Raw genomic sequence first — 15420 nt, forward strand, 5'->3', positions numbered from 1 at the left:
GCTGGAGAATTCTGCATATCTGTGCACTAAAGGTGGTTGGATTGGAAAATATGAAGGATGCTGAACCAAGGGAACAGTGGAGGCATGTTTGCAGTCCTGTTCTATCAACACCAGCAGCTGTGACCACAATCTCAGAGAATCTGACAGTGGCAGAGGAGGTGATGCACATGATTCTAGCCTCCTGGCCACAGTAGTGCCTTACAGCCACAAGAAACTGGGCAGCAGTGATAGTGAGACCTTATACCGTATACCTCCAGCCAACAGAGCAGCCATTACTCTTGCCCTTCACTTGCACATCTGCAGCAGTGCAGCTTACCACCCTGAATGCTGCAGAGGTGCCTGAAGGAAAATTACAGCACTGGACACCACAGAGGCACCCACAGGAAAGTTATAACACTGGATACCATGGAAGCATCTGCAGGACCCTGCCTCCTCCTGCCTCCTCCTGCCTCTTCCCTCATAGTTGTGGAGCCTGCAATTCAGGATCCCAGATATGAGGGAATAGACCACCATCCCAGTGCCCCAGGCAGCAGCAACTATGACACTTGCGGAAACAGGGCACCAGTGACCCTAGAGACACAAGAAACGATAATGAAGGCACAGGGCCACACAGAGGCCGAGGAACACGGAAAATGCAGACTCTGAGATACACCCAGAGGCAGCCAAGCAAGAGAAGCCCCAAACTTGTACTGTATCACCACCTACTGCAAATTAAAAGAAAGACTTCTAATTTCTGACCTGTTGAATTGTTAGAATAAAGCAGAAAGGTGTTCCCTACTTCTGTGTGTCAGCAGAGGGAAAACTTATCAAGCACCATGAAAAACCACAGTAACACTACCACAAAAAGAAAATTACAGTTTCCCAGAAACTAAGGTTAAAAGTCATGGAGCATTGCAATGTGATTGATAGAGAATTCAAAATAGCTTTCATGAAGAAGCTCAACTAGTTAACATGAAAACTCAGAAAGGTAGTTCATTGAGCTCATGAATAAAGTTAATGAACAGAAAGAATACTTTACCAAAGATTTTAAAACTAAAAAAGAAACAGAAATTATAGAACTTAAGAACTCAGTAAATGATATGAAGAATGCATTATAAAGTGCTGGATACAGAGCAGATCATAGTGAAGAGATAATTAGTGAGCTCAAAGATGGAAATTAAGAAATGATATAGTAGAAGAAGAAAAAGGATTGAGATAAGAAAAATGAGAAAATTCTACAATAGTTATTCAGCTCTTTTAGGAAGGGCAACATTGGGGTAATGGGTATACCAGAAGGAGAAAAGAAGGAGAAGGGAGCAGAAAATTTATCTCTGATAACTGAGAGCCTCCCGAACATGGTTATACAAGTCCAGGAGGCTAAGAGAATAATTACCTCAATGCAAAAACCTGGTCTAAGACACGTTTCATTAAATTTTCAAAAGTCAATGACAAAGATTTTGAAATTCAGGCAGGATAAAAAAAGATGGTAATCTACAATGGCTAATCTAGACAGCATATTAAAAAGCAGAGACATTACTTTGCCAACAAAGGTCCGTCTAGTCAAGGCTATGGTTTTTCCAGTAGTCATGTATGGATATGGGAGTTGAACCATAAAGCTGAGCACAGAAGAACTGATACTTGGTTCAGATGGTTGAATGGCATCACTGACTCGATGGACATGGGTTTGTGTAAACTCTTGGAGTTGGTGATGGACAGGGAGGCTTGGTGTGCTGCAGTCCACGGGGTCGCAGAGACATGATTGAGCGACTGAACTGAATTGAACTGAACCTCCAGGGAAACCCCCTTAAGGCTATCAGGAGATTTCTCAGTAGAAATCCTACAGGTCTGGAGGGATGGAATAACAAATTCAAAATACTGAAAGATAAAAGCTACTACCCAGGAGTACTCTATCAAGCAAAGTTATCATTCAGCTATGAAGGAGAAATAAAGGTTTTCCAAGGCAAGCAAAAGCTCAGGGAGTTCATCAAAACTAGACCTGTTGTACAAGAAATATTGAAAAGTGCTCTTCTATCAGAAATAAAAAGGCAAAAGTACATGTATTTTAGCAAGGGGATAAATAGAATCAGAAAAATTTAAATCTTTATTCAAATAGGCTTCTAAATACTTTATTATAGCAGAAACATTAAAGGGGAAAAAATAACTATAGCCCCTTGCAGTTTGGCAAAAAACTCAGAACGTATAAAGGGATAATTTGAGACAGCAAAAACAAAAGGGAAGAGGAAAAGCGTGTAATCCATAGCCATAAATGAAGATGCTATCAACAGAAAAAAACAGGATTTTTACAATTGATATATTTTACACAAAATCCACAGTAAGCACAAAATATAAATCTGCAGCAGAGACATGAAAATGAACAAAAAATAAACTGAGAAAAGCATCACAAAAACCCACCAAACCAAAATGGCAGACATAAATACAAATAAAAGAAATGATGGAGATATACAGCAACCAGGAAACAAAAAGTAAAATGGCAGTACTTAGTTTTCATCTAGCAATTATAATTCATGTAATGGATTGAATTCACCAGTCAAAAGACACAGAGTACTCAGATGCATTAGAAAATAGTAAGACTATATGCTGTCTCCAGAAGACTCACCTCAGGTCTAAAGACAAATGCAAGGTGAAAGTGGAGGGATTGAATATGATACTCCAAGCAAATGATATTCAAAGGGAGTTGATGTAGACATACTCATATCAGACAAAATATACTTGAAGCCAAAAAAGGTAATAAGAGACAATTTGGACAGTATATAATAAAAAGGGGACCATTCATCAAGAAGATAACACACACACACACACACACACACACACACACACACACACACACACATATTCACACACACATATCTAACATAGAAGCACCAGAGTATATGTCAAACAGTTACTAACAAGCCTACAAGGAGCAATTGACCATAACACAATAGTAGGGGGCTTTAATATCCAACTTACATTGATGAATAGTTCATCCAGACAAAATTCAGTAAGGATACAGTGGTCTTAAATGATGCATTAAACCAGATGGATTTGATAGATTTGTTCAGGATATTCAATCCAAGTGCAGCAAAATGCATATTCTTCTTAAGTACATATGGAACTTTTCTCAGGTTTAGACCATATATTGAAACCAGTAAACCACCTGGGAAGCCCAGAGATCATAATGGAAATCAATTAAATGGAGACTAAAAAGACAATAGGAAAAAAGATCAATGAAATTAAGAGATAGCTCCTTGAAAAGATAAAATCAGCAAATCTTTAGTTATGCTCTTTAAGAAAAAAAAAAGACAAAGCTCTAGTAAATATAGTAATGAGTGAGGAGGCATAACAATGAATACCACAGAAATATGAAGGATTATAAGAGAATACTATGAACAGCTCTATGCCAACAAATTGAACAAACTAGAGAAAATGGACAAATTCTTAGAATTATACAACTTCCAAGATTGAATCATGAAGAAATAGAAAATCTTAATAGAGCATATCACTATATAGAAATTGAAACAATAATCGAAAAGCTCTCTGGACCTGGACAACTTCACAGATGAATCCTGCCAACCATTCAAAGAAGATTTAATATCTATTCTATATCTTCCAAAAAACTGAAGAGGAAGTTATGATTCCTAACTCATTTTATGAGGCTAACTCCACTCTTATACAAAAACCACACAAAGACAACACACAGAAAAAGAAAATTATAGGCCAATATCTCTGATAAACATAGATGCAAAAATTCTGAACAGAGTATTAGCAAGTCAAGTAAAACAGTACATTAAAAGAATCATCACCATGATCAAGTGTGATTTATCCCAGGATATAAATAGGTTTCAACATTTGCAGATCAGTCAACAGGATACCACATTAAGAAAACAAAGGATGAAAATCATATGATTATCGCAATAAATGCAGAAAAGGCATTTGACAAGATTCAGTGCTCATTTGTGATTAAAAAACAAAACACCTCTCAAATAAATGGTTATAAAAATAACATACCTCATCATAATAAAGGTGTAAGTGATAAATCCACATCTAACATCATACTCAATGGTGAAAAACTAAAAGCTCTTTGTCTAACATCAGGACCAGAACAAAGACCCCTCTTTTCACTCTTATTCAGCATAATATTGGAAGTCCTAACAACAGCAATTAGGCAAGGAAAAGAAATAAAAGGAGTCCAAATGGAAAGAAAGAAGTAAAAGTGACACTGTTTGTGGATGACATAATTTTATAAAATGATGAAAAAAGCTCCACAAAAAAGCTATTAGAAAAAATGAATATGACAGAGTTGCAGGGTACAAAATCAACATATGAAACTGTGTTGCATTTATATATGTGAACAATGATTTAATAGAGAAATTAAGGAAGCCAGTTCTATTTATAAACAAAAGAATGAAATACTTAGGAATAAATTTAACCAAAGGTATAGAAGATCTGAACATTGTTAAGAAATTGGAAAAAATAAATTAATTAAAAAATATTCTCTGCCTATGAGTTGGAATGATTAACATTGTTAAAATATCCATATGACCTAAAAATATATAGGTTCAATTCAATCCATTTCAAAATCACAAGGACATTTTTGACACAAACAACAAAAATTTCTTAAATTTATAATGGAACCACTAAAGACCTTGAATAGCCAAAGCAATCCTGAGAAAAAAGAACAAAGATAGTGGTATCATAATCCATGATATCACCTAAACTACAAAGCAATAGTAATCAAAACAGCATGGTATTTTCAGAGAAACAGACACATACATCAATGGAATAGAATTTAGAACCCAGAAATAAACCCACACTTATACAGGCAATTAATAGACAACAAAGGAACAATAAAAATACAATGGAGAAAGGATAGCATTTCAATAAATGATGTTGGGAAGCCTGGACAGCCACATGCAAAAAAAAAAAAAAAAAAAGTGAAACTGGACCACTGTCTCATACCATTCACACACAAAAGAAAAATGGATTAAAAATTTAAATGTAAGTCATGAAATCATAAAACTTTGAGGATAACTTGGATGGTATGCTCTTTGACACTGGTCTTAACAATGTCATTTTGGATATGTCTTTTCAGGCAAGGGAAGCAAAAGTAAAAATAAACAAATGGCACTAAAGGTCCGTCTGGTCAAGGCTATGGTTTTTCCAGTAGTCATGTATGGATGTGAGAGTTAGACTATAAAGAAAGCTGAGCACCGAAGAATTGATGCTTTTGAACTGTGGTGTTGGAGAAGACTCTTAAGAGTCCCTTGGACTGCAAGGAGATCCAACCAGTCCATTCTAAAGGAAATCAGTCCTGAATATTCATTGGAAGGACTGATGTTGAAGCTGAAATTCCAATACTTTGGCCACATGATGCGAAGAGCTGACTTATTTGAAAAGACCCTGATGTTGGGGAAGATTGAAGGCAGGAGGAGAAGGGGATGACAGAGGATGAGATGGTTAGATGGCATCACCGACTCAATGGACATGAGTTTGGGTAAACTCCGGAAGTTGGTGATGGACAGGGAGGCCTGGCGTGCTACGGTTCATGGGGTCACAAAGAATCAGACACGACCGAGCGACTGAACTGAACTACATCATCCTAAAAAGCTTTTGTGTAGGAGAGGATACTATCTATAAATGAAAGACAGTCTATTGCATGTAAAGGATATCTGCAAATGATATATTTGATAAAGGGTAAAATCTAAAATATATAAAGAACTCATACAACTCAACAAAAAATAAATAACCCAGTTAAAAATGAACAAAGGACCTGAATAAACATTTTCTGAAGGAAGACGTATAGATGGACAACAGGCATATGAAAAGTTGATCAACGTCACTAATTATTATAGAAATGCAAATCAAAACTACAGTGAGGTTTCATGTCACTCCTTTTAGCATAGCTCTTTTTCAAAATACAAGAAATAATATGTATTGTTAAGGATGTTGAGGAAAGAGAAGTCTCATATATTCTTGATCGGAATGTAAATTGGCAGCCACTGTGGAAAACAGTATGGAGAATTCAAAAAGTTAAGAATAGAACTGCCATATGATTCAGCTATCCTACTTCTGGATATTTGTTTAAAGAACACAAAAGCACTAATTAAAAAAGATATATGTACCACTGTGTTCATGTGGCACTGTTTATAATAGCTAAGATATGGAAACAACCTGAGTCCCTATCAGCCAATGAATGGATAAAGAAGATATGGTATACATATGTGCATATGTACACACACACTCAGTAGAATACTACTCAGCTGTCAAAAATGAAATCTTGCATTTGTGACGATATGGATGAACCTTGAGGGTATTATGTAAGTAAGGTAGCCTGATGGAGAAAGAAAAACACCGTATGATTTCACTGATTTGTGGAATATAAAAAGACAAAAACAAAATAGATAAACAGGAACAAATACATAAATTCAGAGAACAGAGTAGTGCTTTACTGGAGAAAGTTGTGTGTGGGGGGGTGTGAACTGGATAAAAAGGATTAGCCACTTCATCCCTTCTCTTGCCTCCCTTTCCTACCATCTTTCCTTCTGTCTCTCTATCTCTTCCATCCATCCACAAACCTACTGATATATATATATCATTACTCTTTTCTAATAAATGGGAATTTAAGAAGTACAGGTATACCTCAGAGATGTTTTGGGTTTGGTTCCAGATTGCCACAATAAAGTGAATATTGCAGTGAAGTAAGTTACACAAATTTTTTGGTTTCCCAATGCATATAAATGTTATATTTATGCTATACTGTATTCTGTTAAGTGTGCAAGCATTATGTCTAAAGCAACAATTTACAAACCTTATTTTAAAACACTTTATTGCTAAAAAAGTCTAACCATCATCTGAGCCTTTAGTAAGTTGTAGTGCTGTCCTCGGAGAAGGCACTGGCAACCCACTCCAGTACTCTTGCCTGGAGAATCCCATGGCCGGAGGAGCCTGGTAGGCTGCAATCCACAGGGTTACTAAGAGTTGGACAAGACTGAGCAACTTCACTTTCACTTTTCCCTTTCATGCATTGGAGAAGGAAATGACAACCCACTCCAGTGTTCTTGTCTGGAGAATCCTGGACGGGGGAGCCTGGTGGCTGCTGTCTGTGGGGTAGCACAGAGTCAGACACGACTGAAGTGACTTAGCAGCAGCACCAGCAGCAGTGCTGTGCTTAGTTTCTCAGTCATGACTGACTCTTTGCGATCCCATGGACTGTAGCCCACCAGACTCCTCTGTCCGTGGGATTCCCCAGGCAAGAATACTGGAGTGGGTTGCCATGCCCTCCTCCAGGGGATCTTCTCAACCCAGGGACTGAACCCAGGTCTCCCGCAATCCACAGGTGGATTCTTTACTATCTGAGCCATGAGGTAAGCAGTTAGTTGTAGTAACATCAAATATCATTCATCACAGATCACCATACCAAATATGATAATAATGAAAGAGTTGAATTACCAAACTGTGGCAGAGACATGAAGTGAGCAAATGTTGGAAAAATTGCCTTGATAGATTTGATGCAAAATTGCCACAGTCCTTCAATTTGTAAAAAATGCAGTGTCAGTGAAGTGCAATAAAAGGAAACATGATAAAATGAAATATGCATGTACTCGCAGTGTTATCTTGGCTAAAAAGCAGTATTTTTTTTCTTCAGAAGTTCATTCTAGTTACTGCACAGTGAATATATGAGGTATGGGAGCATTTCTAGACGATGATAGATTTTTAGTGCTTGACCTAAAACTTGTTGCTCAGTTTTGGATTGGAAATAATGAATGTATGGTGTATTTTTGATAGCTCAGCTGGTAAAGAATCCACCTGCAATGCAGGAGACCGCAGTTCAATTCCTGGGTCCAAAAGATCCGCTGGAGAAGGGATAGGCCACTCATTCCAGTATTCTTGGGCCTCCCTTGTGGCTCAGCTGGTAAAGAATCTGCCTGCAATGCGAAAGATCTGGGTTTAATCCCTGGATTGGAAAGATCTCCTGGAGAAGGGAAAGGCTGCCCATTTCAGTATTCTGGCCTGGAGAATTCCATGGACTATATAGATAAAATATTTATTCAATACTTTATGAAAATAATTTAGATTTTATATTTTTGAAAAAAAGTAACATCAATTTAAAAATTGTTTCAAAGTGAATAAACAGTTTACAGAATTATCAGGAGGAAAAGGCCAGGTTTGAAGAACTTTAGGTGAACTTTCACCACAATCAAGTGAACTCAGCATGATCTGAATCTAAAACATTATAAACTTATTATTTTTTTTCTGTACCATTTTTTTCTTCTCTGAGTGTGTTTATGTATCTGTATTTAAAATTAAGACAATAATGAAATATCTGCTGTTTGTATTGAGTAATATTTAAGTAAATGAGTTCTTTTTTTGTTTATGTAATTAGCAACTTTTTTATTATACAGTCCTTCCTTTATTGCAATTTTAATAAGTAAATTTCTACATAGATTTTCAACTTTATTTGCTTCAGATTCTTAACTTTCACACCAGGAGACCATAATACTTTTACAGTTTCTGAAAAAAATGACCTGTGATGGGTGTAAAGTTTCTTTGATTGTACTAACATTCTTTTAATTAAATGAAAAAAAAAAGTAAAATTGAAAACACTATTAATTTTTCACTGTTATTTTGTGGATTTTTTTTAGTCAAATATGACAGATTTTTATTTATTTATTTGATATTTATTATATTTGATTGTGATATGAATGCTCTAATTTTAGGCCTTTGAAGACAATTTAATTGAAGCAAGAAAAGAAATTGAAGTATCACAGAGTAAATATAATGCACTATCATTACAGCTGAATAATAAACAGACAGAACTTATGCAGAAGGATATGGATATTACCCTGGTCAGGCAAGTACTCTGACTCCTTAATTTAATTTGACGTTGTAGAAATGTCCTTAGTTATGTAGAATGCCAGCAGTTTTATATTTATTTTTGTATTTATTGTTAACACTCCTGACTTCCCTGGTGGCTCATACGGTAAAGTGTCTGTCTACAATGCTTGAGACCTGGATTCAATCCCTGGGTCGGGAAGATTCCCTGGAGAGGGAAATGGCAACCCACTCCAGTACTCTTGCCTAGAAAATCCCATGGATGGAGGAGCTTGGTGTCCACGGCGTCGCAAAGAGTCGGACATGACTGAGTGACTTCACTTTCACTTTCAAAAACACTCCAGAATGACAACAGTGTTTGTCTTCTGTGAGACCTATGTTTGTGTATTGGAACTATCTGGAATTAACTGGGACAGTTGGAGGTTCCACAGGGTTGGAAAAAGCATGCACAAAGAGTATCCCTGTTTCAGATGCATGCATTCATTCATAGTTTCCTTATAAAATTTTTACCTTTGCATTATATAATATTCATTATTATTACAGTGAGTAATAAATGAGTAATCCTGTTTTGACTTTTTATTTTGTGCTGTGCTTAGTTGCTCAGTCGTGTCCAACTCTTTGCAACCCCACGGACTGTAGCCAGCCAGGCTCCTCTGTTCATGGCGATTCTCCAGGCAAGAATACTGGAGCAGGTTGCCATGCCCTCCTCCAGAAGATCTTCCCCACCAAGGGATCAAACCTAGGTCTCCCACACTGCAGGCAGATTCTTTACCGTCTGAGCTACCAGAGAAGCCCATGTACTAAATAGTTTTAGTTTGTGAAATAATTTTTCTATATCAAAATATTGAATTTTATAGTACTGCTTATAAAGTGGAAGTATCTGAAAAACTTGTGTTTTTAAGTGTTTTGAAAGATTTAAAACTACCTATTTATTTTATAATAACCTTTATCAGAAAATAGTGTTAGAACAAATCATAAAAGTATATATACATATACATAAATGTCATACATGTATACACATGTACATACACATGTACATTTTAAATTTTAAGCTATTTAAATCACAATGTTTATCATATACTTGTATAAGCACAATTTCAGTTTCTGGTGCTACCTGTGAAATATGTCATATATTTATATGCATAATATAATATATGTATTATGTTTATATGTGACATATATAAATGGACAAATTCTTAAAAAAGTATAACTTACCAAAACTGAACCAGGAAGAAATAGAAAATCTTAACAGACCCATTATAAGCACAGAAATCGAAACTGTAATCAGAAATCTTCCAGCAAACAAAAGCCCAGGACTAGATAGCTTCACAGGTGAATTCCACCAAAAATTTAGGGAAGACCTAACACCTATCTTACTCAAACTCTTCCAGAAAATTGCAGAGGAAGGTAAACTTCCAAACTCATTCTATGAGGCTACCATCACCCTAATACCAAAACCAGACAAAGATGCCACAAAAAAAGAAATCTACAAGCCAATATCACTGATGAACATAGATGCAAAAATCCTTAACAAAATTCCAGCAAATGGAATACAACAACATATTAAAAAGATCATACCTCATGACCAAGTGGGCTTTATCCCAGGAATGCAGGGATTTTTTAATATCTGCAAATCAATCAATGTGATACACCACATTAACACATTGAAAGATAAGAACCAAATGATTATCTCAATAGATGCTGAGAAAGACTTTGACAAAATTCGACATCCATTTTTGATAAAAACCCTCCAGAAAGCAGGAATAGAAGGAACATACCTCAACATAATAAAAGCTATATATGACAAACCCACAGCAAACATTATCCTTAGTGGTGAGAAAGTGAAAGCATTCCCCCTAAAGTCAGGAACAAGAAAAGTGTGCCCCCTCTCACTACCACTATTCAACACAGTTTTGGAAGTTTTGGCCACAGCAGTCAGAGCAGAATAAGAAATAAAAGGAATCCAGATTGGAAAAGAAGAATTAAAACTCTCACTGTTTGCAGATGACATGATCCTCTACATAGAAAACACTAAAGACTCGACCAGAAATTTACTAGAGCTAATCAATGAATATAGTAAAATTGCAGGATATAAAATTAACACACAGAAATCCCTTGCATTCCTATACACTAACAATGAGAAAACAGAAAGAGAAATTAAGGAAACAATTTCATTCACCATTGCAATGAAAAGAATAAAATACTTAGGAATAAACCTACCTAAAGAAACAAAAGACCTATATATAGAAAACTATGAACCACTGATGAAAGAAATCAAAGAGGACACAAACAGATGGAGAAATATACCATGTTCATGGATTAGAAGAATCAGTATAGTATAAATGAGTATACTACCCACAGTAATCTGTAGATTCAATGCAATCCATATCAAGCTATGAACAGTATCTTTCACAGAACTAGAACAAATAATTTCACAATTTGAATGGAAATACAAAAAGCCTTGAATAGCTAAAGAAATCTTGAGAAAGAAGAGTGGAACTGGAAGGATCAACCTGCCTGACTTCAGGCTATACTACAAAGCCACAGTCTTCAACAGAATATGGTACTGGCACAAAGACAGAAATATAGATCAATGGAACAAAATAGAAAGCCCAGAGATAAATCCATGCATCTATCGACACCTTATCTTTGACAAAGGAGGCAAGAATATACAATGGAGAAAAGACAATCTCTGTAACAAGTGGTGTTGGGAAAACTGGTCAACTACTTCTAAAAGAATGAAACTAGAACACTTTCTAACACCATACACAAAAATAAACTCAAAATGGATTAAAGATCTAAATGTAAGACCAGAAGATATAAAACTCCTAGAGGAAATCATAGGCAAAACACTCTCTGACATGAATCACAGCAGGATCCTCTATAACCCACCTCCCAGAGTAATGGAAATAAAAACAAAAAAGAAAAAAAAAGGCTATGGTTTTTCCAGTAGTCAGGTATGGATGTCAGAGTTGGACTGTAAAGAAAGCTGAGTGCTGAAGAATTGATGCTTTTAAACTGTGGTGTTGGAGAAGACTCTTTAGAGTCCCTTGGACTGCAAAGAGATCCAACCAGTCCATCCTAAAGGAGATCAGTCCTGGGTGTGCTTTGGAAGGACTGATGCTGAAGCTGAAACTCCAATACTTTGGCCACCTGACGCGAAGAGCTGACTCATTTGAAAAGACCCTGATGCTGGGAAAGATTGAGGGCAGGAGGAGAAGGGGACGACAGAGGATGAGGTGGTTGGATGGCATCACCAACTCAATGAACATGGGTTTGGGTGGACTCTGGGAGTTGGTGATGGACAGGGAGGTCTGGCGTGCTGTGGTTCATGGGTTCACAAAGAGTCAGACACAACTGAGCGACTGAACTGAACTGGACTGGACTGATAATTATGGTATACACAGATATTTACATATATAGACTCAGTATTTACTTGTATATATTTAGTGTATTGTTTATATATATATATATATATGTATACATCTGGGCAAGAGTTTTGCTTGGTTAATAGATTAATATATATTATATATACATTTATATATACACATATGTATCTGTGTGATAAAAAATCCATAGTTTCTCATCTTAAAGATCTTACTATAGGGATGCACATATGTATCTGTGTGATAAAAAATCCATAGTTTCTCATTTTAAAGATCTTACTATAGGGATGTGGAAAAGTATATCTTTACAGATGACAGACTGATTGAATTCATGGTATAATTTTTTTAAGTCAATAATTGATGAAGTCAAAAAGGTAAATCTAAATAGTAATAGAATATTAATTTTACAAGAAGTCTGAAAGTTATTATTTATTCCTATCTTCTTCCCAATAAAACAGTTTTTAGTCTTTGCTTGATGCTGTTAGTTTGTATGTTTCTCAGTAGTTTTTACCACTGTTCTTTTTATTTTGTTTAAATTTTACATTGATTCATGTATTTAGTTGAAATTTTCTGTTTTGAAGTATACACCATTTATCTTATATGCTTGTCTAGGAAATCTCAGAGACAGTCTAATCTTTGTTCTGTAGTTCAGATCTTCAAATAGTATAAGATAACTTTATTAATACTTTTCCCCATTAGTTTATTAATGGCTTTTATTTCTCATAATTTTGCATGTATAAGTTACACAGACATTATATTGTTTTAGGTTGCCTTTCTGAGTGCATTCCCTATTGTCAGAGTTCTCATCATCAACTATTACTACCGGCTAGGCCAGAAGGGCCAAGAAGAGAAGCTTTTTTCCCCTAATTTAATTGGAGGATAATTACAATATTGTGATGCTTTTTGCCATACATGAACATGAATTGGCCATAGGAATACATGTGTACCTTCTCTCCTGAGCCCCCTTCCCACTTCCCTTCCCACCTTATCCCTCCAAGTTGTCAGAGTATCAGCTTTGGGTTCCCTGCATCATACATCAAACTCCCATTGGCTATCTTTTTTCCATATGATAATGTACACGTTTCCGTACTGTTCTCTCAAATTGTCCCACCTTTTCCTTCTTCCATTGTGAGAGAAGATTTTACCAGATTTCTCTGACACGTCTAGCCCTGGGAGGGAGGCTGTCTCATAGAAGTATTCTTAGAGGAACAGAGATACTGCCAACAGTGGGTTAGTGGAGAAGGAGCTAGGAAAAGAAATACTGTGACCTCTTTTCCCTTTACTCTCTAATCTTTGGCCAGCACTTTCAGCTACTCAAATTAAAACACAGAAGCCTGGGAGCCAGTGTAATGTTGTCTGTACAGACTGGCTTCTCAGGCTAGAGCATAGGCTAAGAGTACTAGAGATTAAGTAATATGGTAGAGATGATGAAAATTGGATAAGAGAGTACGTGACGCATTCTCCATTTCTGCTCTTTCACAGGTTTCCTGGGCATTTATTGCTTATTAATTTTTCCATGTAACTTTAGGTTAAACTGGCTCATTTTGTGTTTACTATTTTATTAGGGCATCAAATTGAAAAGCAAACTGAAGGAGAATTGAATCTTTATAATCTCAGTTTTTCTGTCCAGAATATGCGATGCCATACCATTTGTTTCAATGCCTTTGTGTCCTTATCAGATGTTTTGTTCCTTGTCTCAGTTTTGACATTTCTTCTTAAATTTACTCATAGTTATTACATGGTTTTTGTTATTATTTTAAATGGAATCTTTCCCATATAGTTTACAACTGATTTTCCTTTTATTGCTTATTAGTTTTTGTTGTGATATTTTCTTTTATGTGCTGTGATTTGGTGGGTAAAGCGTCCAACAGAGTTATTTTGTTTTTACTGTGAATCATACTTTATTCTTTTTTTCTGTAGGATTATTTTTTCCTTGAGTTCTAATTTCTCTGAAATTAATGCTATTACTGCTACTCTTTTTTGTTTATATTTATATGATAACAAAGTACATAATTGTTTTAATACAATGGTACATGTTAATACAGAAAAGTACAAAGAAAATAGGGGGAAGATCATGCTGAAATGCAATCCTGGAGAAATAATAGCCAGTAAAATTTTATTAAAATAATTCTGTGTTTTTTCAATACATATTTATAGATTGAAGAGTAGGCAAACAGGTTTTTAGATAAAAGGGACTATAATTGAGCATTTTTATTTATAAGTAGTAACTTTAGTTTTTATAATATAATGGAATGGGTAAATAAGACACTTATGTTAAATGGAGGGAATTATTAAATCTCAGGTAATTTTTTCTTCTCTATAAGAACCACTAGCCAACTTGCTAAAGTTAAGAAAGAAATGGCATGAGAAAACTTTGGAAGGCGATGTAATTTTTTAAGAAAAAACTACATTTCAGTTTTAGTTGGTTTTGACATCATGCTATGTATACGTAATACATACATTCAGCCATTTTAACTCCTAATTTTGTGTCTCAAGATGTATAACATTCATCTCCGTGCCCTACAGATACTTAGGTTTAGGTTTTTATACTGCTTCAGTGCACATCAGTAAACTTTCCTACTCATCTGTGTTTATTCCTGACTCAGTGTTGATTCATCTTAAAGGTCCATTTTTACCAAAACCTTCCCTGTTGCTCGAGCATGCTTTCTCCCCCATTAACATCGGATTTAGCCATGTGACTGATTTTGGCCTGTGTAATGAGTGAAAATGACACATGTCATATCCTGGCAAGTGTCTTAGAGAGTCATTGCTTGAATTATTGTTGTTTTTTGCCCTCTGCCATTAAGAGTGGCCTGTTACTAATAATGCTTACCAGTTCCTGTTTGGGTTTTAGTAGAGGAGAGATTCTGCATGTGTGCACTCAGTCATGTCTGCCTCTTTGCAGTTCCATGGACTGTAGCCTGCCAGGCTCCTCTGTCCATGGAATTTTCCAGGCTAGAATACTGGAGTGGGTTGCCATTTCCTTCTGCAGGGGATCTTCCCAACTCACGAATCAAACTCGTGTCTCTTGCATCTCCTCCATTGGCAGGCAGATTCTTTACCACTGGCACCACCTGGGAAGGCCTAGGATAGGAGACAGGCACATGTAATGTGAAGAAGCAAATTTTTATTTGTGTAACAGTGAGGTTTTTTTAAACTGCAAAATAATCTTGGCACTGTCTGAAACCCTTTGTCAGTCTTTGCTATCAAATCTGATGTCTAC

At 36.0% G+C, this 15420-nt stretch overlaps 1 protein-coding gene across 1 annotated transcript in view; it reads left to right on the forward strand.

Moving 5' to 3' along the window:
* Positions 1–15420, forward strand: part of CNTLN (centlein) — a 316478-nt gene that overhangs the window by 107302 nt on the left and 193756 nt on the right. The window contains exon 6 of the mRNA XM_070480550.1: positions 8697–8834. Coding sequence (XP_070336651.1) covers positions 8697–8834 — 138 coding nt within the window. The remainder of the gene's footprint in view (positions 1–8696; positions 8835–15420) is intronic.

Source organism: Odocoileus virginianus, chromosome 18 (assembly GCF_023699985.2).
Source record: "Odocoileus virginianus isolate 20LAN1187 ecotype Illinois chromosome 18, Ovbor_1.2, whole genome shotgun sequence".
Lineage (NCBI taxonomy): Eukaryota > Metazoa > Chordata > Mammalia > Artiodactyla > Cervidae > Odocoileus > Odocoileus virginianus.